The sequence below is a fragment of the Dysidea avara genome, chromosome 3, assembly GCF_963678975.1.
Source record: "Dysidea avara chromosome 3, odDysAvar1.4, whole genome shotgun sequence".
NCBI lineage: Eukaryota > Metazoa > Porifera > Demospongiae > Dictyoceratida > Dysideidae > Dysidea > Dysidea avara.
Genome location: NC_089274.1, coordinates 34,057,408 through 34,084,495, shown reverse-complemented (window position 1 = coordinate 34,084,495; position 27,088 = coordinate 34,057,408). Strand labels below are relative to the sequence as shown.

At 38.5% G+C, this 27,088-nt stretch overlaps 1 protein-coding gene across 1 annotated transcript in view; it reads left to right on the top strand.

Annotated features, from left to right (window-relative positions):
• The first annotated feature begins 8,016 nt into the window (after positions 1–8,016).
• LOC136250806 (protein unc-13 homolog 4B-like) overlaps positions 8,017–27,088 on the top strand; it is an 83,617-nt gene continuing 64,545 nt past the window's right edge. Inside the window, exons 1-3 of the mRNA XM_066043106.1 lie at positions 8,017–8,183; positions 11,598–11,694; positions 15,697–15,858. Coding sequence (XP_065899178.1) covers positions 8,098–8,183; positions 11,598–11,694; positions 15,697–15,858 — 345 coding nt within the window. The 5' untranslated portion in view covers positions 8,017–8,097. The remainder of the gene's footprint in view (positions 8,184–11,597; positions 11,695–15,696; positions 15,859–27,088) is intronic.

Sequence of the window (27,088 nt, the reverse complement as noted above, 5' to 3'; positions counted from 1 at the left end):
AAGAGTTTATGGGAAACCTTGTAGAATGCCTTGCTGAAATCCAGCAGTATGCAATCAGTTTGTGCTTTGTCATTTAAACTGGATGCTAAGTCATGGACAGTTAATAGTAGTTGAAGATCAGCAGAATGTTTTTGGTGGAAGCCAAACTGACTGGCTGAGAGGATATTGTTACATTCTAAATGCCCCATCACATGCAATTAAATAATGTGCTTGAGAGCTGACAGTTTTATTAGAATATATTTTGTGACTGCTCTATTAGAGTATATCAAATCAGCTAAAAACTGTAAAAATAAGAGTACTGTACATTTGATATCAAATGCAGCATTATGCATAGTGTGTTCATGTTTTGCTGCACGTATTTCTTACATTCACATTGCTTTAAAATCTTGTATTATATGCTGGCATAATACTTGATGCTTTTGCTAGCCTGTTAATATACAATCATGCCAACATAATTGGCACAAGCACATTAATTTTTAAAAGATATTAGCGTTTATAAAATACAAGTGCACCTGTAGCTTATAGCAGTGCCTTCCTATTGTAGTTACTACACAGTAAAAAGAAAGTGTTCGAGCACCCCTACATCTATTCTTAGATGGCCTTTTGTAATAAAGCACATCTTATCTGTGCTTGGAAACTACTGAGTTACACATGTGTACAGTACTTATGTATTTTGTACTGATATTAAACGTTAACATGTTTAATCTTTATTAATTAAAATAGTATGAAGTATGCAACCATTGAAATCACTACAGCAGCAGATCTTTGGTGACAATCAATTTCACCATTGACAAAGTTTCTCAAGTAGTGGAACAAAGAATTAAGCATATTACTAAATGGTGCAGTGTCAGTGTAGGATTCTACTCCACTGTATTTGCTTCGTATGTAGGTCTACCTAGTATGCAGTTGCTCATCAACTCGCTATGGATGATCCACAATCAGAGCTCAGAAATGTACTGTTTTGGGTTTCTTTTGTGATTTGTCAGAATGTCCACATCAAGTTTGTGAGTGTATACCAGGAGACAACTAAAAGGAAAGAAAACAAAAAAACATAATATATAGTGAGGCTAGACTTTAGTGACATCACACAATGCACATGTGTGTTTTTCAGTTTGCTGTACAGATGTAAAAAAATGCACTATAGCTGTTTGAAATTACAGCTGTTGATTTACACACAATATGTCTCATGTTTGAAAATTGTTTACTCTTAAAACTAGGAAAAAACTGTGATGATTTATTGCCATTGACTTTGAAAATTGTAGCAGCCTGCTGCTGAGTACTGACAGGGTAGCAAAGGTAGAAGCAGTACTTTCCAAGTATTAATTAAAAATTCTCATTCACTTTAAACTTTTCACACTGATACAGTAGATAGGCATTCATTGACACAAACTGGAATCATTTTGCACTTTGTAATTCAACTGTACAGCCTCTGACTCACACATTGCTCTACAGGACTAAGGGACCTGTGAAATAACTTTGAAATCTCCCTTATCTGGACCTCTTTTATCCAGGCCCAGACAGTCCAAATTAGTCACAAGCATGTGGCCTGTAGTCTATTGACAATAAGATGTTTACATGTTAGGTGGCTTGTTGATTCTAACTACCACTTGGTTGCTAGGTGATAAAAAATTTACAACCCAGGGGAGTGACCACGAATGCTCTGTAGTGACTTCCCCTTCTGCCCACTAAAATGTATAGTAGCAATAGTAACATTGCAGAACAGTTAACTTTACATGTTATGGGTATTTCTGAGATAAGGAAAGTATACCAGACTACCTGGATAAGAGAGGTTCCACTGTACCTGCTATAAAATAAATTACATGGATGACTCTAGCAAATAAAATTCTTCTTGTTGCCTCTCTATAATGTTGATGATTCTATCAGAGTAATTTAATATTGACTGCTCTACTAGAGTATCTTGATCTAAGTTACCAATATTAAAATTCCTTGAGGGTGAATTAAAAGCATGCAACCAATAATGCACAACTGACAATCAAGCTTAACAAGTTGCTCTACCTTTGAGTTGGGAGACCAGGCAGCAAATTTCTAGAACTACCCTTGTGTGTAGCTAGTTGACAAGTTGAAATGATCTCAGAATTTCATCTTTGCAGGCAAGTCCATATTATACTGTTTGGTTGGGAAATTTGACTAAATAAAAAGTACTGGTCTGGCAAGAGCACTCAAATTGTGGCCTGCTGAGATTCATATGAATATTACAACAAACTATTTTACTAGTTTAATTTTGTGTACTGATCTGTTATGCACCTATCAATGTAATCCCCGACTACCACTAATACGGGCTGAGGTGGGGGAAGGTGGGGATTTGCATCACTGAAAATTACAATTCCCCACCTACTGGGGACGTACTGGCAATGCAAACCACGACCAAGTCTCGACTTGTAACCCCCGGGAATACTGGGGCTAGGAGGGGATTTGTACGGTTGTGTGGCGTTGGTCTAGTGATGAGTTAGTTCAAGTGGATTCTAGTACGAACGTAGTAGCTAGCACCCGAGACACTCCTTCCTAATTAACCTGAAAGCACACAGCTTTGTTGTCTGAGTGAATTTCTTTAGTGAAGATAGATCCCCACTATGTTGGAGAAATGTAGCGATCAATTCCCCCACCATCCCCTACCCTTAGCCCGTATCAGTGGTAGTCGGGAATTACATTGATAGGTGCATTACAGTCCTGTAAAGTATTAATAAACAACTAAATAATACACTACTTGATTCATGCAACTAAATAATTATACTCAGCCAAATTATACTCTCAGTGACATTGAGAGCGGACAGCGTCACTGAGAGTATTGGCACCCAGGGATGAAAAGTGAAACACGTGCAGTTTACAAATTGTCACATTTACAACTGAAAAGGTAACTTCATACCTCACATCTTTAGTTACAGATGAGATCAGTTCCTCTCGTCACCAATGACAGCAACATTGATCTTAATAAACGTGCAGCAATTATTTCCATTAAGGGTGATGGACTCATCCGAATGAAAACAAGCCTAATGAGTCACGCATAGCACCACAGATGGTTCATCTACAGTCACAAGCAGCTAATCAGCAATTAGTATTTACAAGCATAAGCGCCTATAATATTATTATACTGAAGGATTCGCAGAAAATTAAAACGCAAAAGCAGGTGAATTGTTAAATATCGTCGATGTTTAGCAAATGTCATCAATGTTTAGTAAATGTCGTCGATGTTTAATAAATGTCATCGATGTTTAGTAAATATCATCTATGTTTAGCAAATGTCGTCGATGTTTAGCTAAATGTCGTCGATATGTAATGGTTGTAACGCTGTAGGGAGTGCATTGCCTGATATGTATGCACTTACAGTGTTGCAACTAATATGTTACACTTCAAAGTAGCTTTTTAAGTAGTTCTAACCCTTTCAAGTTACTTTTACAGTAGTTTTAAGCTGCTAAATTTACTTTGAAGTTAAATGCCTTTGATGTGGTTGAGGATGCCTTTAATGTGGTCTGGCATTTGTCCAGGATCCTCTGTGGTGGTTGAATATATCATTATTGTTACTATATCAAAGCTTCATATTAGCTTTTACTATAACACTAGTACTTACTATGTGAGGTTTTCAAAATGTATAAGAAACCTTATCACCACGAGACAGTTTTGATTGTGGGATTCGGTTGGTCTCAATTGAGAGCCACAGGAGGCTCAATTGTAGGCCACAGGAGATCACTGAAGCCCACAATGTAAAGTGGATGTTGGTCATATAGGTTTCATATACATTTTACTACAGTATTCAATATTAAGAAGCATTGAAGTAGTACAGTTTGTGGAATGCAGTAATGAGTTGTCGGCACATCTAGATGTTGCACTGCTAAGTGTGCCACATCAGAATTGTAGCATAAAGAATTCCTTTGATCTGAGGTGTCAAAGTGTTACATTTAGCAAATGTCGTCGATGTTTAGTAAATATCGACGATATTTAGTTTAGATCTCAATTTTTGGGGTTTTGAGACAAATGGCACCCCATATAATACAGTATCAGCTATTAGCTTAGTCTCGCGGTGCCCGACCCTAAAAAGAGGGTCCGGTGAAACTGTGTACAAAAAGTTTGGCGCTGCCGAAATGTTGGAAGCTCCAATCAGATCACTCCATTTCAAATTGATTATGTAATGCGTACATTTCAAAAGATTCGCGGCTTACAGTTAATTACATCCGGTCTGACTTTGCTGCTTAAAATCGTTGAGAAAACGGCCATACAATTCTGTTGAGTTCGTTTCAAGTGTTGAACAAATAAAGTAGCGCCATTAGTTTGGTGATGCTGTAAGCGGATCTGGTTGAATGGATGTTGTGACGTAAATATTGTACTTACGTAACACGTGAACGTCATCCAATAAACATTCCAGAGCTCAAACTTCACCAGACCCTCTTTTTAGGGTCGGGCGCCGCGAGACTACTATTAGCTATATATGTCACTGCAAGTTTCGTTAAACTTAGGGTTAAAATGCGTAACTTGCATAACTGCCCACCTGAAATTAAAGTAATTGTTAGCGTAAGTGACCTATTACCACGAAAGTTTGCTAGGCGCCAACTTCTCCAGCAACTGTCTGTGACTTTGTGGAGGTACAATGCAAAAATGATACTCCGCCAGTATTTGCTTACTGCTGAGGACGAATTTCCTGACTTTGACATTGGTTAAGTTAAGTACGTATAGGTAGTAATAAGTATATAGTTAGGTAATAAGTAGTAGTATGTTGTAGTTTTCAGTATGTAATATTATGGCTTCATTTGTTATTGTAAAAAAAAAAAAAAAAAAATCCAAAATCATGTAAAAATAATAAAAAAAATAAAGTAAAAGAAAAAATAAAAACCTATTATCGAACGGTACCTATTATCAGTATTAGTATTAGTATTAGTATTAGTGATTTAGGATACATAGGCTATGCCTGTATATGATCCGCTAGCAAAATCAAATCAAACATAATTTAAATTAGCTACTAGTCATGATCAATAGTAAACATTTGTGAGGAGAAGTGTTGATCCAGTAGGTTTTTAAAACTGTTGATAGATTGGGCTGCAATCACATTCTCTGGTAAATTGTTCCATACATTAATGCTCCTTACTGCAAAAAAGTTTGATCTTGGCTGGGTGACAGCACGTGGTTTAAAAAATTTGTTTGTGTGGCCCCTGGTAGAACTGCATGTATTGGTAGAAAAGAAGTCAGATAGCTCGAGTCCAATGTCATTATAAATCATTCGATAAATAAGAATCATGTCACCTCGTAAGCGACGATACTGCAGGGATGGAAATCTAATATAGGTAAACATTCTGAGTACGGTAGATCATTAAAGTTAAACAAATACTTGGTAAACCGTCGTTGCACACTTTCAATTGATTGTTGATCAAGGATATAATGTGGCCCACAAATAGCATTACCATATTCAATGATCGGTCTCACCAATGACTTATAAAGGCTAAGAAACATTGTCTTATCAGTGAAATTGAAGGACTTCCGTATAATAGCCAATGTACGGTTTGCTTTCGTAACAACAGAATTAGCGTGCTCATGAAACTTTAGTTGGTTATCGACAATAACACCCAAGTCCTTGATGGAGTCATTCGGAGAAATCTGGATTCCATTTATGCTGTAACTGCCATAGTTATGTGGTTTGCCGAGATGCAATAGATGGCATTTAGACACATTGAAATTCAATTGCCACTTGTTTGCCCAAGCAACTAAATTGTTTATATCTTGCTGCAGCTGGTGATAATCAGTCATTGATCTTTCACTATCTACCAACACAATTAAATATCGTTTAACTAACTACTTATGGTCGCATTTTACTAATAACTTCAACCCTGAGAGAGCTTGTACATTTCACCTTTTGTGCCCTTGCCACCGCTGCTCTAGAACGCCAATTTCTACCAATTTTAACAAACTCTAGCTATCTATTGTAATTATAAGTAACTAAAAGTTGTAATTATTAGTTATTGCTCTGTATTGTATGTATGTTTCTTTGGCAGTGGGTATCTATTACCCACTGACCTTTAATGCAGTCCTGAACTGCATTAAAAAGTATTAAAATAAATAAAATAAATAAAAATAAATAATCTGTAGCATCATTGATAATGTGGAACATCTTTAAGTCATCTGATTTGTGTTGTTATGTCATTTATGTAGACATTAACGAACATAAAAATCACGCAACGTATTCGGAAGTTTACAATATTATTCCGCATACTCGTAAGGTGTTTAAATGGAGAATTCCAATAGTGTAGCCTATTCTTAATGAGCTTTCCATCCTTTAGAGTTTATGTGTGGACATCATAGCAGTCTTGATACTCATCACCACTGACGAAGAAATGAAGAAAAAGAACACAGGAATCGCCGTGAAAGAAGTACAACTCGAGCGTGACTTTGGCGGCGGGAATGGGCTGACTGTTTGTCGTTTTCCTGAGTAAAAGATGTATCCACGAAGACTGTACAGAAGGGGTTGTTGTAAACAAGGATAATACGACTGTGTTATTGGTCGTAATGTGCTGATTTTTCACTGTACGCATTTTACACTAAACGATTTGCCGTTGTAACTCACAAGTGCATGCTTGTATCAAAACTATACTTCAGTTACAGTATCATGGTACTTCAGATAACACGTTGGTATAATAATTAAGAGTGTGTAGGTTGCACTGAAATCACCACAGTAGAAAAGGTGCAAAACGTTCGATAATTGATTAACGCAAATTAATGGGCGTTCGATAATAGGTAACTGTTCGATAATTCATATTTTACGGAATGCAAAAATCCACTCATAACACGGACACTAATCGGATTCTATTGCTCAAACTTACGTGAGGTATTCTACAAGAAAGGCGCTACCTCCTGGTGAAAATTCGAAGTTGATACTACTTTCCTCGAGATATTTATGAAGTAAAGTATAAACCTTGTTCGATAATCGATCACTTACGCTACAAGGCAATGGTAATGCACCTATCAATGTTAAGCCCCACTACCCCCCTCCCGGGCTTACTAAGGGATTAGTGGGGGATTTTCGCCGATTTGATCAGAAATTTTGCCCCACTAGTGGGGCATTTGACCGTTCGAAATTTTAGGCGTTTGCTTTAGCTTGCGAGCTATAAGAATTGATCTGTTTCCTAAAGTTTATTCCAGTGATACTACATGGAGATTTGACCACTAGTTGTTCCCCAGTGGGTGGAGGATTTGATTTTTCATAAAGTCAAATCCCCACCATTTCCCCCACTACACCCGGGAGGGGGGAGGTGGGGGATAACATTGATAGGTGCATAAGGCCTATAGCTACAATCATTAAACGCCTCAACTAGTGCTCAATGTCTCCATACGCTGCACCACTCAGCCTGCTTTTATCTCCTCCTATGCTTCATGTGCTGGGGTGGCTGTTGCTGCTGGAGAGGTTGCCAAGGATAAGAAGCATTTGGCAGCTGTGGAGAAGGTGGGGTTCTTAAGGAACAGAGAGCTTCTTATGATGATGGGTTGCGCCCTGGCGATGTTTTTCATCCTGACTAACTTCCAGCATGGTCGTCCAGCTTACTTCGATGTCTCCATACGCTGCACCACTCAGCCTACTTTTATCTCCTCCTGTGCTTCATGTGCTGGGGTGGCTGCTGCTGCTGGAGAGGTTGCCAAGGATAAGAAGCATTTGGCAGCTGTGGAGGAGGTGTTCATTCCTTTAGTTGTGGAAACATTTGGAGTTTGGACACCTTTTGCTCTAAAAACTTTACAGAATATAGCTGACCATACCACTCCTCGCAGCGGTGTCCCTCGGAAAGTTGCTAGAAAGAACTTGCTACAACAACTGTCTGTGCAACTGTGGTCCAACAATGCTAAGATGATCTTGAGGTACTGGACCCTTCAGGGCTCGGATGATGATGACAATCCCCTTTTCCCCTAGTAATAGTTTTCCCCCCTGTAGCTAGCTGTAGTTTATGTAGTTGTAATAGTTGTTTGTAATTGTAATAAGTTTCAAGCGGTTTAAAAATATATATATATTAAACGCCTGCGCGATAAATCAAATTGTTAGGTGTGACGTGAGAAATTCTAGTCGGTGTCAGCTGCTCCTTTGTCTTGTCATAAACTAGTTTAGAAGTGATGGCATTTCTTTCTAGAACAAAAGGCGAGAAGGGTAACTTGAGTAAAGAGGATGTCACGAAGAAATTTCAGGAATCTGATAATGAGTGAGCGAATTACTAGTAAACGGTGTTTTGGATGTTCGTAGGCACACAATACCGAGGTGTGAATGAAAGGTTTTACAAGGGGTCCAAATAGTAGTCTCGCTGGGCGGGAGGGTGGTCTGTATTGAAGGAAACACCTAGCAATAGCAGGCTAGCTGTCGCTACAAGGAAGGCTTTAAAGCTTATGCTTACACTTTACCACTTTCTGAAGTAGGGAAAAAAATTCTGTAGCTGAAAAATGATGGCAGTTTGCGCACCATCCCTTTCCTCCGCCCTTAGCAGGCCTGACTTGGTGTTCGTTCCATATGTTTGTTTGAACTGACCATCCCACTGATACCCAGCAACATTTACTGGCTGCTAGAACTCGGAAGGAAGATCTATATGGATTTTACAACATAACCTTCAGCTTTCAGGGTTAACTGTCGATGTTATTTCCATCAAGATTGGTTGTTTAGGCCAGTGGTTAATGCTTGTCAAATGACGAAGAAAACAGCAGGCTGCTTGCATTGCTGTATCCTTTGCATACATTTTTTTTTTAATTGTAGATCCTCTCCTGACAGATCTATTGGATCACCTAAGCTGAACGTTTTGAAACTATTTTGTATTGTGATATAATTAGTACAGGTCTTGCCAGGGATCCTGTACTGACCATCCTGTGGCTATCAGTACATGGTACCCCTCGCACTGGTTTGCAACATTGTGTATCACACGACTACATGTGACTCTTAAAAATTTGCAAAAAAAAAAAATTCTCCCCCGTTTGCCGTATAGTGGTCAACAAAGGAAGGGTACTTAAAATACCTGAGTCATAATACAGGTTGTATTGTAATAGTCTACTGTTCACCATCTGATTTACTAAAAGCATTGCGCAGCTTTGTGCCCACTCATTACGATTGAGTGTGGCTACTTGTAAGCAACTAGTCTGGCAAGTTGGCTTATGGGAACTGTGGGTTGCTATAGCTACCTGTAGACTTACTAGTCTGGCGTAGCCGACCCGCGCGCGTAGCGCGAGGGTCTGGTGACAGCCGCATTCAGTACCTGTGCAGATAGAATGCAATTAAATTTGAAAATACGCGCGAAACACTTGGACAATTTCCGGTAACAGAGCGCGACAGCTACTGTACTTGTACTTGAATGACGTCTATTTCCTCTACAAACCCTTACATTTGTGCTGGTTGTAGAAAAGACATAAGAAGCTCGCCATAATCAGTGGCCAAATCGGAATAACGTCATAGAATGTTGTTAATTGGTCACTAAGCGATCTGATTGGACGCACCAGTTTTCCGTAAGGCTGGCACAGGTACTGAATGCGGCTGTCACCAGACCCTCGCGTTACGCGCGCGGGTCGGCTACGCCAGACTAGTAGACTTACATGAAACCATTAGGGAAGTTATCAAGGAATATGTTGACAGCTATACTATGGGTTTGTTATCTGTAATATGTGTAATGGTATAGCTGATATCTTCCTGAGTGGTACATTGAAGTGATTCAAAGTACTATGGATCACTGGATCAGATCTATAAAGGATTATGTATTTTACTGGTATATGTATTCTAAACAAATGGTTTTTGATTTACCTGTATCAGGTCGTGCGGCCAAGTACAGCTAGTGCAGACATGTGACAGACAAGTGTGTAAAATACTGTCTTCATGCATTCGTAGCTCAATAGTGCCTGAACGGAAATTAACTAGTTTTGCTGCAGAAACTTCCTTGGAGTAGGGCACCTCCTATTCCAAATTTGAGCTGAGCCATTACTGAGATATGCGCCTTCAAAGTTCATCTTATTTTCTTCGTACTTTTCTACTTATGTCAATTTTCTTTTTGCATGCTTTAGAAAAATTGTATTAACTTGTGCATGCTTCTTTACTCGATTTTGAAGGGTAGTAAGCAGCACATTTACAGCCCATTTTTTGCACAGATCAAACTAAGAACAACGGAATTATGTATGATTTTGAAAATTCCAAAAGTGATTTGTTGTTACACTTACAGGGTAATCCGTGTGATGGAATAACTTGAAAATTGGTGTGTACATAAAGATACTATCGTAGTGCAAACCTGTGAAAGTACTGAGAGTATTAGCTAAGGAGATATACAACAAAACCAAACATGTGAAAAAAAGCGCAATGAGATACTCTAATAGAACAGTCACTGAGAAGTAAAAAAACATGCACAAAAAACATCGGAAAAATTCTCCAGGCTTTGAACCAGGGACCTCCACACCTATAACATTATACCCAAACCCTTTACCACTCTGCCACTGCTGTCAGTTGCTCACCTCACTTAATTTCTACCTTATAAGTAAAAGTTCTGGTTTAGTGCACTAGGATGATAACTTGTAGATCTATCAGTGGAAATTCTAGAACATTCTATATGCATTGTATTGAAGTGCTCAGAAATACGTGTGCTTTATTAGAGTACTACAAAAATTATGAAATAGTATCAAGTGTGTCGTGCAGCCAAGTACAGCCAGTGCAGACAGGCAGGCGACACTCGTTTTATGGAACCAGAAAATACCATTTCATATATCCGTGGCTCCATAGTGCTTGAACAAAATAATTAACCATTTCTGCTATGGAAGCTTCCTCAGTGTAGAGCATCTCCCCTAATTTGAGTCAAATCTGCCCAGCTATCATTGGAATATACACGCCTTCAACATTTCACTTTGTATTGCAGTCTTTGATGGAAAAGGAAGTATGAAGGCTAACCATAGCTTAGCATTAACATCATTGCATCGGCCACCACCTTTGATTTCACAACTTTTTTCACCCAGGCCTTTTAAGGCTGCATCTTTTTTCACAGCTTGGCTGTTTTTGTGTGGATATTATTAATCATCAGCCAAAATACATAATTATATTGTATGACAATATTTGGCTCTCGACTTCAACAATGAAAGAAAAATTGTTAACTGTGTTTCTAACACAATGTTAGTAAAACCAACCAGCCTATGTATCATAGCAGTGATATCATGATGACTTCAGTCAATCAATCTCAACCAATACTTCCTTAGTAATTTACATTATAGTGGTTTCAGCATATGTATTTTAGTGGCTTATGGCTGAATACGAGGCATTCATTCATCCATGCATTACCACCATTAGGTTTAGGGCCAGTAATTTGTAGTTATGTATGTATGTAGTATATGACATTTGTCACACTGTAGTGATTTTGAAATGTGGCAAACCACTATGACATTGAAGTTAATGTGTTAACTACTACATATGTATGTAACTGTATTTTCAAAAAAAATGGGTCTGCCACAAGGGGAATGCTTTCATTTTCTTTTCTTATTACTTTTCACCAATAGCCAATAACAGAGTTGGTAAATTACGGTCACAGTTGATCATTTCTCATCAAGTGTGGCACTTGGTTGGTACTTACTGGCATGTGGATTATGCTGGTTTTATGATAACTATTTAGAAATGTTGCAGACATTATGGATACTGAAGAACAAGAAGATCAGAAAATCAGGATGTGTGCTCGTGATACTCTGGATAAGGTGTCTGGTGAGCATAAGGTACTATTAATATATTGAGTAGTTATACATACATACCTTACCTATAGTACATTCGCGTTGAGCTGAATCCTCAAAAACATTTAATAACTCATGGATGCAATTACACACAATCTTGAAATTTGGCTCATTTGTAGTACTGCTTGACCCGCTAAAAATGTTTCAAAATCTTGTTGTTCAAATGTTTGACATAATATTTATGGCCAATCAAAGTTTTCACAATACATTTCCTATGGAGAAGCCATATAAGTACAGTGTCCATTAGAGCCCTTTCCCGAACTTGTAATGGAGCCAAACTGTACGTGTCTGTTGTTGACAACTTTGCTGTTACCAATAATCATCTGGTTGGCAGAAATGTTAACTCTGTTGAGGAAAAATCCACTTTTAATTTTTAACTGTTTTTCAGGGTTCAGCTCAACGTGAACATACTATACATGCCTACATGCAATTCTCAAGATTTTATTGGATATCAAAGTTTTAAATCTCTTTTACATTGGATAAATTATGCAGTGAATATATAAGACTGGATACAACTGCACATTTCTTTACAGCTACATGTTTACATGGACGGTGTGTTATAGCTATGTATTTCATACTGTATAGCATCGACTGATTCATGTTTTGTGTAACTCATTAATTGCCTTTCTAATTCATCAGTACCACTTTCTGTTTATAAGCAATTATAAGAATTCCTTACTTGAAACATGTAGTACAATATAAGCATACAAAACTTAATGCTTGATTGTTTTATAGTTTATTGCAAAAAACCCTTGAGTTTTCTCTTCACTTTTGTTAGAGTTGTACCGATAATTGGATCGGTAATCGGTAGAAGCCAATAATTAGATGTTTTTACTATAATCGGAAATCGGTTGTAATCGGCTATGGCCAGCAGATTATTAGTCTATTCAGCTTCAGCAGCTACAGTACCACTGGAGGGCTGGTATCAAAGGCTCTGGTATGTACTTAGATAATTAGTTTATGTTTTGTGGTAACCACCAAGATAAACAGTGATGGTTCAGGCCCTAGCCCACGGGTAGTTGGAAAAGGCGGATACAGTCGGACACGGACACGGACATTTTCAAAAAGCACTTTTACATTTATATAACAGTTATTTTTCATACCTAACGCTGTTTTTACAGCAGTCTTCACTTCCAGACCCAGGCGTCGATCTTGTCATAGCACTTATCCATTTATAAGTGCAAGTGCGAAGGACTAGACCAGCACTCCACAGCATGCCAAATACCATAGTGTTGTACACATCAGACATGGGGCCAAGTACATTTAAAAGTACTTAAGTAAAGTACAAGTACTTTTGAATTTTTGAAGTATAAGTACAAGTACTCCAACTGAAATCACGAGAGTACTTAAGTAAAGTACAAGCACATACTGAAAGTACTTAGGTAAAGTACAAGTACAGTACATTTTCCTATAGCAACAACCGTGCATAATAACTTAAGCTTGAAGTACAAACATGCAAGGTACAGTTTTTATATTTACAGAACTATTATACTGCATAATATAATCATTTTAAGTCAACTATGCTCGGATTTAAATTCTTTTCCTGCAATGCTAAATAACCACTTAATTGTAGTAAATAATACAAGTACTATTTTGCCACAATGGAAAGGATGGTGTCTGACGTAGAAGGATGCTATGCACTATAAATGATAATTTCTTACCACCAGTGTTGGGAGTAACGCGCTACTTATGTAACGCGTTACGTAATATTATTACTTTTGTGGTAACAAAGTAATATAACGAAATACGCTATAAAAACAGGTAATATAACGCAAGCTACTTTACTTACAAATGTAACGCGTTACCTAAGTAATATAGTTACTGTAACGAATCTAATATTACGTAATATTATTACTACAAGTAACGAAGTTACTAATCTCGTTAGTTATCCTCTGAGTAATGCCTAGCCACAGCGAAGTAACGAGGCCTACTGAATGAAGCTTATTCACCAGCTTCTTACTTATAACCAAAATTTGCATATTGTCCAACAGCGCAATCATGTCACGTGATAAGGTGGTAGTTTCACACGTGATAGCTTAAGGCTGTGGACACAAAGTAATATAATATGTAATATTATTACAGTTACTTTATTTTATGGGTAATATGTAACTGTAACTAAATAGTTCAGTTGCAAGTAATATGTAATATGTAACTAGTTACTTTTACAAAGTAACTTGCCCAACACTGCTTACCACCAAGTCAACAAACCCCTCATTACAGTAGTTGTATTTAGCCTTACAGTCTCCTTCAGATAGAACTTCAGGAATTGCAAGTGTCAGGTTTTTGTCAACCATTCTCTCCAACTCCCAATTTAAACGACAGCATTGCTTTTATTATATAAACCAGAATTAAACAGCTGCTTGTGGCTACATGATACATAGTAAGGTTGTACAAAGTACCAAGAGGTTGAAAACTACAACTTCACAAATTTATTTTCATTGACACTCACTGTATACAAACTACAATGTTTGCAGTACTTAAAAGTACATTAAGTACTCAAGTACATACAAGTACTTGGCAAAAATACTTGAGTATAAGTACAAGTACATTGGGGTAATTAAGAAAGTATTTAAGTAAAATACAAGTACTTTCAAACTTGTACTTAAGTGTACTTAAGTATAAGTACTCATGTACTTGGCCCCATGTCTGGTACACATGTTCTAAAGTCTAATACAGAGTTATATAGTTGTAGAGATTAGCTTGTATGCCCCATGCAACTTAGCTTAGCAGGCCAAATCCACAATCTTATGTCTTGTAGTATAAGGTGCAGGTGCTTATACCAAGTGTTGAGGGTTTCAAGGACTTGGCCTACGAGATTAGGTTGGGACATGCTAGATTAATCTCTGTGACTCTGAATTAGATTTCTAGAGCACATATACAACACTACATGGCCTTTAGAGTGCTAGTCTATCCTTCGCACATGCGCTTATATATGGATAAGCGCTATGACAAGATCGATGCCTGGGTCTGGAAGTGAAGATTGCTGTAAAAACAGCGTTTGGTATGAAAAATAACTGTTATATAAATGTAAAAGTGCTTTTTGAAAATGTCCGTGTCCGCGTTCGTCCGACCGTATCCACCTTTTCCAACTACCCCTAGCCAACTTGTCTGACTAGCAACTTTGAATTGAGGTAAGTGTACAATTTCACAGCATTGGCTTTACTAGCTGTACTTTTAGTAAAGTATGCACAAGTATAACTTGTGGAGACTTACAATCGGTTATCAGTTAACTATCGGTAAAACAGAGTAAAAATATATTGGATATCGGTTTTCCCTAAAAAGTGGGAATTGGTACAACTCTAACTTTTGTACAATAGGGACATGCCTCCTGTCAACTTAATGCCATTTCTGGTAGCCTGTGATTCCCACTCTAGTATTTCTAGTAGTTACAATACCCATACACCATACAGCCCATGCTGTTCACAATGTGTCCAGAAACTTGTTCACCTGTATTCATATAAGTGTGAAGCTTACCTATCTAAAAGCTTTATTCAGTTGTTTTACAGCCTTTGCTTCTCACCAAGTAGCTACTTTTATCAGAAGCCTTTGCCCACATGTATGTATTTCAAACTGAAAAAAAACAACCGCTTCATATCAATGCAAAGCTTACCTATATTGAAGTTTTATACGGGCTTCATTTATTATTATAATGCTTTACTACAGTGACCAGCACTAAAAGTCTGACAGCAACATGTACTGCAGCCTTAAGGATTTTATTTTCATAGGCTGACTACTTTGTACCACTAAAAGGGTTTGGTCATATGGACAAACATAGTAAAACAATTTCAGTAAACCAGGTGCTCCCACTGCCAGCCTTCAGCTGACTGTGGGCACACACCTGGTTAAAAATACATATTGGTGGATGGATGGATGGTCAGACTCAGTTTTATATAGATAGTTTGTATCAAGTGTACATACACATGTCACATTTAGAGTATGTAAGTATGTGTGATTGTGTGTGAAAGTTAGATTGCAGCTCTGTTACAGAAATTGATTAAGGAAAGCAGCAAAAAAGAACTTGGTCAGTTGGACACAATGTTACCAATTAACCCATCCACCAATGTGTGGAGGGAAGCTCAACCAGTGACACAGATTACTGACTCAGTGTACCCATTTGACTGGGATAAAAGGAGACCAACTACAGATGAAGTAAGAATGACATCAAATGCATTTATAATCATAAGTTGGATGTTGTTTAACCCAATACATTGATTTACATACTGTACATATAAGGCAGTAAGATCACCAGTCCGGTAACAAGGGAGATCACTTTGATACCTGATAATGTCTTACTTACACCCCGTTCACACTATCCCGGGTTAGCCAGAGTGTTTTAAACTCGGGTTATTGAACTCGGGTTGGCACTTGTTCACACTACTGCATCTGACACGAGCTCGACAGTGCGAGCGCCGAATAATAATTAGCTAAGAGAAGCGCATGAGCTTTTGATTATTTAGGCGCTTAATAAAAAGACACTAGAATTGTAGCAAGGAAGTGTAGAACCAGCTGAAATAAGCCGTACAATGTTAGAGACACCATGTTTAAGCTAGTGGATGCTCCTTTCTCCAGGATTGTTAACACGTCGTTCGAGCGTAATTGTCACAAAGTCTACTAGAACTACGGTACGTCATAGCCATTTTGAAGAACAGTTTTAGAACATAGAATATACTTGCTGTGTGGCCAACAGAAACAAGTTATATTGTTAACCTGACTTGGCCAGCTCGGAATGCGTTCAGACTGTATGCTATCCTGAGTCAACTCAGGGCCAACCCGTGCCAGCCCACCTCTCCTTGTCGTGCCATGCTGGACCCAGTTCGGCACGGCTCGATTGATTCACACTCCAGTTTGTTTCAAGCCGTGCCGTGCTCTACCCGGGTTAGAGGGTAGTGTGAACGGGGTGTTAGGGCTAAGTTGACACAATACTGATAACTGATGTTATACTGTAGTATCATCATTACAAAAAAATGCCGTGATCTACTTCTGTAGTATGCATATACGTACGTAATATGTACATATTGCAAACACTTGTCTACATGTGTACATATGACACACCTATCTAATATGCCCTGGCTTGAAAAAATAAGTATGCTTAAATGATTGATTTTACTTTTAGAAGGGATTGTAGAAATTTAACAAGGAAGATCACCTAAATCTGTAGCTATACTAGTGCACATTTATCAGTACTTCAGTCATGTAGCTTGTCAATAGTATAGCTGTGATTGAAGATTGAACCTCCCTTGTTTTGTTACTTTTTGTTTCTAAGATCTCTGACTCAAAATTAAGATTCCTAGAGTAGGCGTGGGAGTTATGCGACATGATTTTATAATCTGCTGTATCTCTTACAGAATTTGATGGTTTGCTCTACAACTTTTGCTGCATGCATACATTATATCATCCTCTTTTTGAGTAATATCAAGACAGACGGTAGTGTGTCGTGCGGCCCAAGAAGCCGGCGTGCCACCCGGGAGTATATTAACAGGAAGAAAGAAAACGCAATTTTCACACCTATGTAGCTCTGTGATCCCTTATCCGATTGGAACCAAATTTGCTAGAGAGGTGCCGGCCAGCAAGGGGAGTCTACACACCAAATTTGAAGAAAATTGCTCCAGCCATTTCCGAGATACGAGCGAACAAAATTTCGTTTTAATTTCTTCGTTTTTTTCTTCTTCTACTTCTTCATTTCGCACACTTCGCAAAATCCGCCATAAAACACGAATGCGTGCTCGGATCAGGCTGAAATTTGGCACACTTAAAGGGCTCATTAAGGCGGATCTTTGTACCAACTTTGGTAGGAATCCGATGAACATTCACAAAGTTATGACCGATTATTTGCGTAAAATAAGGTCGAAGGTCTGTCACGCCTACAGGGTAAACTCCTTTGAGGAATCAGTTGAAAATTGCTATGTAGATGGAGCAACCATCGTAGGAGTGCCTTTTTGTGGTTTGAAAGGAATCGGGATAAAGACCACGGAGCTATGACACAAAACCCAACCTGTGTCAAAATTATGCAATCGATTTTTATGAATAAAAATACTATTAGTTTTCGTGTCTATCAGGCAAACCGCTTAGAGCAATGAGCTGAAAATCAGTATGTAGCTGGAATAATCATCATAGAAAGCCCTTGCAGTAGTACAGAAGAATCGGATTACAAACCACTGAGTTATGATTCGAAACACAACTACGTGTAGCAAATGCGAGATCGAGATACTCTAATAGAACAGTCACCCTAATAAAGCATTCAGCTGCATTTATAATTTACTCAATTATATTACATTGCAAGTTATTCTGTAGGGAATTCAACTACAAATAAGTCACCCTGTAGTCAGATCAGCCAGAAGAAGGTACCTAATAGAGAGTTCAGCTACAAAGAAACCATCATGTAGAGAGTTCAGCTCAAACAAATTGCCCTGTAGAGAGATCAGCTAGAAGAAGTTACCTTGTAGAGAGTTCAGTTACAAAGAAACAATCATGCAAAGAGTTCAGCTGCAAACAAATCACCCAGTAGAAAGTTCCACTATGAACAGATCACACTGTAGAGAGTTCAGTTAGAAACAAGTCATCTTGTAGAGAGAGCAGCTAGAAGAAGTCACCTTGTAGAGAGTTCAGCTACAAAGAAACCACCATGTAAGAGAGTTCAGCTGCAAACAAATAACCTGTAGAGAGTTCAGCTAGGAACAAGTCACCCTGTACAGAGATCAGCTAGAAACAAGTCACCTGTAGAGAATTCAGCTACAAACAAATCACCCTGTAGAAAGATCAGCTAGAAGAAGTTACCTTGTAGAGAGTTCAGCTATAAAGAAACCACCATGTAGAGAGTTCAGCTGTAAACAAATCCCCTGTAGAGAGTTCAGCTAGAAACAAGTCACCCTGTAGAGAGATCAGCTAGAAACAAGTCATCCTGTAGAGAGTTCAGCTAGAAGAAGTCACATTGTAGAGAGTTCAGCTACAAAGAAACTACCATGTAGAGTATTCAGCTGCAAACAAATCACCCTGTAGAAAACTCAGCTACGAACAAATCGCCCTGTAGAAAGATCAGCTAGAAGAAGTTACCTTGTAGGGAGTTCAGCTACGAACAGATCACCCTGTAGAGAGTTCAGCTACAAACAAATCACCCTGTAGAGAGCTAAGTTACAAAGAAACCATCATGTAGAGAGTTCAGCTGCAAAAAATCAATCACTCTGTAGAGAGTTCAGCTAGAAGAAGTCACCTTGTAGAGAGTTCAGCTGCAAATAAATCACTCTGTAGAGAATTCAGCTACAAACAAATCACCCTGTAGAAAGATCAGCTAGAAGAAGTTACCTTGTAGAGAGTTCAGCTACAAAGAAACCACCATGTAGAGAGTTCAGCTGCAAACAAATCACCTGTAGAGAGTTCAGCTAGAAACAAGTCACCCTGTAGAGAGATCAGCTAGAAGAAGTCACCATGTAGAGAATTCAGCTACAAAGAAACCGCCATGTAGATAGTTCAGCTGCAAACAAATCAGCCTCTACAGAGTTCAGATACAAACAAATCACAGATCAGCTGGAAACAAGTCACACTGTAGAGAGATCAGGTAGTATAAGTTACTTTGTAGAGAGTTCAGCTACAAAGAAACCACCATGTAGAGAGTTTAGCTGCAAACAAATCACCCAGTAGAAAGTTCAGCTATGAACAGATCACCCTGTTGAGAGTTCAGTTAGGAACAAGTCATCCTGTAGAGAGATCACCTAGAAGTATCACCTTGTAGAGAGTTCAGCTACAAACAAATCACCTGTAGAGAGTTCAGCTACAAACAAATCACCCTGTCGAGAGATCAGCTAGAAGAAGTCACCTTGTAGAGAGTTCAGCTATAAAGAAACCACCATGTAGAGAATTCAGCTGCAAATAAACACCCTGTAGAGAACTCAGCTACAAACAAATTACCCTGTAGATAGATCAGCTAGATGAAGTTACCTTGTAGGGAGTTCAGCTACAAATAGGGAGTTCAGCTACAAACAAATCACCCTGTAGAGAGTTCAGCTACAAAGAAATCATCATGTAGAGAGTTCAGCTGCAAACAAATCATCCTGTAGAGAGTTCATGCAGCTATGAAAAGATCACACTGTAGAGAGTTCAGCTAGAAGAAGTCACCTTTTTTAGAGAGTTCAGCTACAAAGCAACCACCATGTAGAGAGTTCAGCTGCAAACACATCACCCTGTAGAGAATTCAGCTACAAACAAATCGTCCTGTAGAGAGACCAGCTAGAAACAAGTCACCCTGTAGACAGATCAGCTAGAAGAAGTTACCTTGTAGAGAGTTCAGCTGCAAACAAATCACCCTGTAGAGAATTCAACTACAAACAGATAACCCTGCAGAGAGTTCAGCTAGAGTCAAGTCACCCTGTAGAGAGAATCCTGTAAAGAGTTCATCTACGTACAAGCATATCACCCTGTAGAGATTTCAGCTACATTTCAAGTCACCCAGTAGAGAGATTTATCCTGTGGAGATTAATTGACATGTAATAAATATATGCTCTCTTTTTATATTATGAACTCTTGATATATGCATTATATATATAATTTGTACATTTACTGATAAAATCAGAATGAGTTAAAGTGTTTATAAAATCTGCTTCATCTTTTTCTTTTTCTTGTGGTAAAGAAAAATATATAGGTTAAAAAGCCCCAAAGCTGGCCATAGGCCGGCTTTGGGGTATACAAATACAAAAAGAAGTGAAATCTAATCAAAAACAGCCAAGCTGTAAAAAAAGGAGTGCGGCCCTTGAAAAGGCTATGGTGAAAAAAGATGTGAAATCCAAGGTGGCGGCCAAGAAAAGGCTGTGATGGTAGGTTAATGGTAAAAATTTTAATAATGACAATTCAGGTGAATTTTGTGCCAATTGACCAAGCGGCACCAAATTCACCTGAATTGTCGTTATTAAAATTTTTACCATTAACCTACCATCACAGCCATTTCTTGGCCGCCACCTTGGATTTCACATCTTTTTTCACCATAGCCTTTTCAAGGGCCGCACTCCTTTTTTTACAGCTTGGCTGTTTTTGATTAGATTTGTTTTATTTTGAACACAATTACATAAGACAAAACAGACTATAAATGGAAGTGGGTACATGTGGCTACTATGAGACAACAGTACCTAATATAAGACAACAATGATCATCTAAAACTAGAATAGTCACTTCTCCTGTACACATTTTTCATCATATGTAACTATCTGGGATTCTCCTTGTGCTTCTAATCTTTGTGCAGACGATCGAATCACCGATCGCAGTTGTCACAACATATCCAGAAATCACCAGTGTCATCTTGAGAAAAAATGTTTCCACACAGTGTCATCACTTGCAGATACTTCTGGATCATTGAAACTTAAAATTTTTCCTTGCTTCAAGTCATCGTCTACTTTTGATTTTCCACATTACTTGCTTTGTTTGCTGCCTTTTCTTCTTTTTCCTTTTGTCTTTGAATTTTCTCCAACTGTTTGCAGCCTTTTGCTCTTCTGCTTTCTTTTTCTCTGCCTGCTTCTGTTTTACTTCATCTAAGACTTGATCTTCTGTAATGCACACGGTGTTTGCATTAGTAAGGGATTTTGATTTCTTACGTAACTGGTTTTCTTTCAGTTCCGGAAGTAAAAGAACATCTGACGAAACCTCAGAAGACTTAGCAGAACTACAGTATGTTGACTACTTCACACTAATGATGCTTCTGTTGAACTTGTGTTTACTTCAGGGTGATTAATTTTAACCCATGCTAAATAGTCTGGGTCACCCATGTCATAATTTTCTTCAAGGTGCCACTGATGTAAAGCTTCTTTCTTTTGAAAACATGGGTGGGTCAGGATTATTTGCAGTTGACTGTGAACAGAAGGGGCTAGCTGTTGGTCTGTGACTTCACCGGGATTAAGTGGGTACACCCTGGTCTCTTAAATCCTGGTATATAATGTTTACACTTATCTTAAATCCTGGTATCAAGACACACGGTAGTGTGTCGTGCGGCCCAAGAAGCCTGCATGCCACCTGTGAGTATATTAACAGGAAGAAAGAAAACGCAATTTTCACACCTATGTAGCTCTGTGATCCCTTATCCAATTGGAACCAAATTTGCTAGAGAGGTGCCGGCCAGCAAGGGGAGTCTACACACGAAATTTGAAGAAAATTGCTCCAGCCATTTCTGAGATACGAGCGAACAAATTTCGTTTTAATTTCTTCATTTTTTTTCTTCTTCTACTTCATTTCGCACACTTCGCAAAATCCGCCATAAAACATGAATGCGTGCTCAGATCGGGCTGAAATTTGGCACACTTAAAGGGCTCATTAAGGCGGATCTCTGTACCAACTTTGGTAGGAATCCGATGAACATTCACGGAGTTATGACCGATTATTTGCGTAAAATAAGGTTGAAGGTCTGTCACGCCTACAGGGTAAACTCCTTTGAGGAATCAGTTGAAAATTGATATGTAGATGGAGCAACCATCGTAGGAGTGCCTTTTTGTGGTTTGAAAGGAATCGGTATAAAGACCATGGAGATATGACACAAAACCCGACCTGTGTCAAAATTACGCGATCGATTTTTATGAATAAAAATACTATTAGTTTTCGTGTCTATCAGGCAAACCGCTTAGAGCAATGAGCTGAAAATCAGTATGTAGCTGGAATAATCATCATAGAAAGTCCTTGCAGTAGTACAAAAGAATCGGATTACAAACCACTGAGTTATGATTCGAAACGCAACTACGTGTAGCAAATGCGAGATCGAGATACTCTAATAGAACAGTCACCCTAATAAAGCATTCAGCTGCATTTATAATTTACTCGATTATATTACATTGCAAGTTATTCTGTAGGGAATTCAGCTACAAACAAGTCACCCTGTAGTCAGATCAGCCAGAAGAAGGTACCTAATAGAGAGTTCAGCTACAAAGAAACCATTATGTAGAGAGTTCGGCTCAAACAAATTGCCCTGTAGAGAGATCAGCTAGAAGAAGTTACCTTGTAGAGAGTTCAGTTACAAAGAAGCAATCATGCAAAGAGTTCAGCTGCAAACAAATCACCCAGTAGAAAGTTCCGCTATGAACAGATCACACTGTAGAGAGTTCAGTTAGAAACAAGTCATCTTTTAAAGAGATCAGCTAGAAGAAGTCACCTTGTAGAGAGTTCAGCTACACTGTACAAAGAAACCACCATGTAAGAGTGTTCAGCTGCAAACAAATAACCTGTAGAGAGTTCAGCTAGGAACAAGTCACCCTGTACAGAGATCAGCTCGAAACAAGTCACCCTGTAGAGAATTCAGCTACAAACAAATCACCTGTAGAGAGTTCAACTACAAACAAATCACCTTGCAGAGAGATCAGCTAGAAGAAGTCACCTTGTAGAGAGTTCAGCTATAAAGAAACCACCATGTAGAGAGTTCAGCTGCAAACAAATCCCCTGTAGAGAGTTCAGCTAGAAACAAGTCACCCTGTAGAGAGTTCAGCTAGAAACAAGTCACCCTGTAGAGAGATCAGCTAGAAACAAGTCATTCACAATCACTCTGTAGAGAGTTCAGCTAGAAGAAGTCACCTTGTAGAGAGTTCAGCTGCAAATAAATCACCCTGTAGAGAATTCAGCTACAAACAAATCACCCTGTAGAGAGTTCAGCTACAAAGAAATCATCATGTAAAGAGTTCAGCTGCAAAGAAATCATCCTGTAGAGAGTTCAGCTATGAAAAGATCACCCTGTAGAGAGTTCAGCTAGAAGAAGTCACCTTTTAGAGAGTTCAGCTACAAAGCAACCACCATGTAGAGAGTTCAGCTGCAAAAAAAAACTAATCACTCTGTAGAGAGTTCAGCTAGAAGAAGTCACCTTGTAGAGAGTTCAGCTGCAAATAAATCACCCTGTAGAGAATTCAGCTACCAACAAATCACCCTGTAGAAAGATCAGTTAGAAGAAGTTACCTTGTAGAGAGTTCAGCTACAAAGAAACCGCCATGTAGAGAGTTCAGCTGCAAACAAATCAGCCTCTACAAAGTTCAGATACAAACAAATCACAGATCAGCTGGAAACAAGTCACACCGTAGAGAGATCAGGTAGTATAAGTTACCTTGTAGAGAGTTCAGCTACAAAGAAACCACCATGTAGAGAGTTTAGCTGCAAACAAATCACCCAGTAGAAAGTTCAGCTATGAACAGATCACCCTGTTGAGAGTTCAGTTAGAAACAAGTCATCCTGTAGAGAGATCACCTAGAAGTATCACCTTGTAGAGAGTTCAGCTACAAACAAATCGCCCTGTAGATAGATCAGCTAGAAGAAGTTACCTTGTAGGGAGTTCAGCTACAAACAAATCACCCTGTAGAGAGTTCAGCTACAAAGAAATCATCATGTAGAGAGTTCAGCTGGAAACAAATCATCCTGTAGAGAGTTCAGCTATGAAAAGATCACACTGTAGAGAGTTCAGCTAGAAGAAGTCACCTTTTAGAGAGTTCAGCTACAAAGCAACCACCATGTAGACAGTTCAGCTGCAAACACATCACCCTGTAGAGAATTCAGCTACAAACAAATCGTCCTGTAGAGAGACCAGCTAGAAACAAGTCACCCTGTAGACAGATCAGCTAGAAGAAGTTACCTTGTAGAGAGTTCAGCTGCAAACAAATCACCCTGTAGAGAATTCAACTACAAACAGATAACCCTGCAGAGAGTTTAGCTAGAGTCAAGTCACCCTGTAGAGAGAATCCTGTAAAGAGTTCATCTACGTACAAGCATATCACCCTGTAGAGATTTCAGCTACATTTCAAGTCACCCAGTAGAGAGATCAGCTGCAAATTATCCTGTAGGGATTAATTGACATGTAATAAATATATGCTCTCTTTTTATATTATGAAATCTTGATATATGCATTATATATATAATTTGTACATTTACTGATAAAACCAGAATGAGTTAAAGTGTTTATAAAATCTGCTTCATCTTTTTCTTTTTCCTGTGGTAAAGTAAAATATATAGGTTAAAAAGCCCCAAAGCTGGCCATAGGCCGGCTTTGGGGTATACAAATACAAAAAGAAGTGAAATCTAATCAAAAACAGCCAAGCTATAAAAAAAGGAGTGCGGCCCTTGAAAAGGCTATGGTGAAAAAAGATGTGAAATCCAAGGTGGCGGCCAAGAAAAGGCTGTGATCGTAGGTTAATGGTAAAAATTTTAATAACGACTATTCAGGTGAATTTTGTGCCAATTGACCAAGCGGCACCAAATTCACCTGAATTGTTATTATTAAAATGTTTACCATTAACCTACCATCACAGCCATTTCTTGGCCGCCACCTTGGATTTCACATCTTTTTTCACCATAGCCTTTTCAAGGGCCGCACTCCTTTTTTTACAGCTTGGCTGTTTTTGATTAGATATAATGTTTACACCTATAAATGGACTTGGCCAAGCTTCTGCCATCAGTGACGCCATGGCATCCAGGGTCACCACCATACCTGGATTCTTTGCTAGATATTTGTTACATGCCTTTGAGAAAAAGCTTTTAAAAGATTTTAAACACCAACATCTAACGGCTGTAAAGTATGAGTTGTGTGTGATAGTAAGCACAACAAGTGAATATTGTTTGCCTTGGCTAATTCTATCAACTCAATCGAAGCATGAGATGAATGCCCATCCTGTAGAAGCAATACATAGCAAACTGGAGGGATTTGCTGTAAAAAGAATTTAAACCAGTCAATATAGAGTTCTGTTTTTCTTCGTTCTGTACAAGTCACTGCATACACATTTCTGCGTCCCAACTCTGCTATAAGTTTACCTGGTTTGTGCACTATACTAACACCAGTTTCATCGCAATTGAAAATAAGCATGGGCGTACTAAGTCGTCCATACACAGAACCGAGTTTCCCAAAAAATTCATCAACAGCCTCTCGGTTGGCACAAATGGCTCTGCTGTAGGACAAAGACTGTGGAGAACGAATGGTCAGTTTGGGATGACGTTGTAGGAAGCCCTCAAACCATGCATGGCCAGCTTTTCCATCCTTGAATGGATGCTGCTTTTGGCTTTTCTCAGCAATCATAAAGGCCATCTCCATAACTGTATCTCATTTAAAGCCATAGCCCATGTCAGCCATTGTAATCAGGTAAGCAACTAGTTTCTGCTCCTCTTCATCAGTGAGTCTGTATGAGGCCCTGGTCTGCATCCCATTGCTACAGTTCTATTTACACGACTTCTTATTGTCTCTACTGAAATATTGTGCATTCTACTTGCCTCTCATAGTCCAAGAGTTTCATTAACAATGCTAGCAACTGCTACTTTCATACTCTATTCGGTCCACAGCTTACGTTGCTTCACTATTGAACTCATAGCCATTGTATTTCTCACATTACAATGAAAACACATTTGTAGACCATTATAAATTGTTTCAGGACCAAGCATAGCCAAAGATAGCCTTTGTGCTCAGACCTATGTGACAAGGAAGCCCGTTTAAACTGAAGTAAGCCTGGAAGCCTTAAAATGATAGCTATATCAAATAATATTACTGTGCTAATCTCAAACACTCAGTAAAGTGCACACAGTGATGACAATAACAGGTCTTCATCAAACAATATACACGATTACGCATGTGTAATAGCTAAATAAATATTTTGCAGTGCGCTTAATGTGGCAGAACGATCCTAATATCTCAAGCGCTGTGTGTACAAACTAGCAATGTAACTTAATACCTTAGGTATCACTTGTGTACAGATTGATGTAAGTGTCTAATAATACAAACCGTCTCACAATACCTACATGTACTCTACTTAATGTACCTTTTTCATAGCATAATTTAATACTTTGTGCCCACAGGCATCAGACATATTATTAAGTTAACCCTTAAACGCGCATAAGCCTATACATAGGCAGATTACGCATGGTCTTGAAAACGCATAAGCCTATATATAGGCTTTTATGCATGGTTGTAAACAAAGCGCTGTAACTTTTGAAACATTTACCATATGGCTTTGTAACTTGTGCCATTCGACTCGTGATGTAATAAGCATTAAAATGATACCTAGGGGTTTACCCTACGACCAAAGCATAAGACCAAAAATCGCCGTGAAAATAATTTTCAACAGCTAACCACAAAAAATATATTACATACCTTTAGAAAATGATCCATAACTCCTTGGCAGTTCATCCGATTTGCTTTATACAAGTACTATTTGAATGGCCATTCAATGGCGAATCAGGCCATATATAGCTCACATGACTGAAACTACTGCATATCCTTAACTAATTGCGTATTGAAAAGCAATGTTGCCTTTTTGCTTGCTATTCAGCATTGTACTGTATATTTCACGTAACATTACAAATTAAGAACAGTACAAGAAGTCAATCAATCCATTCGCTATGGAAATTATGGGGTGTTCCCTTTTTAAAGTCAGCACATAGAACCCATTTTGTGCTC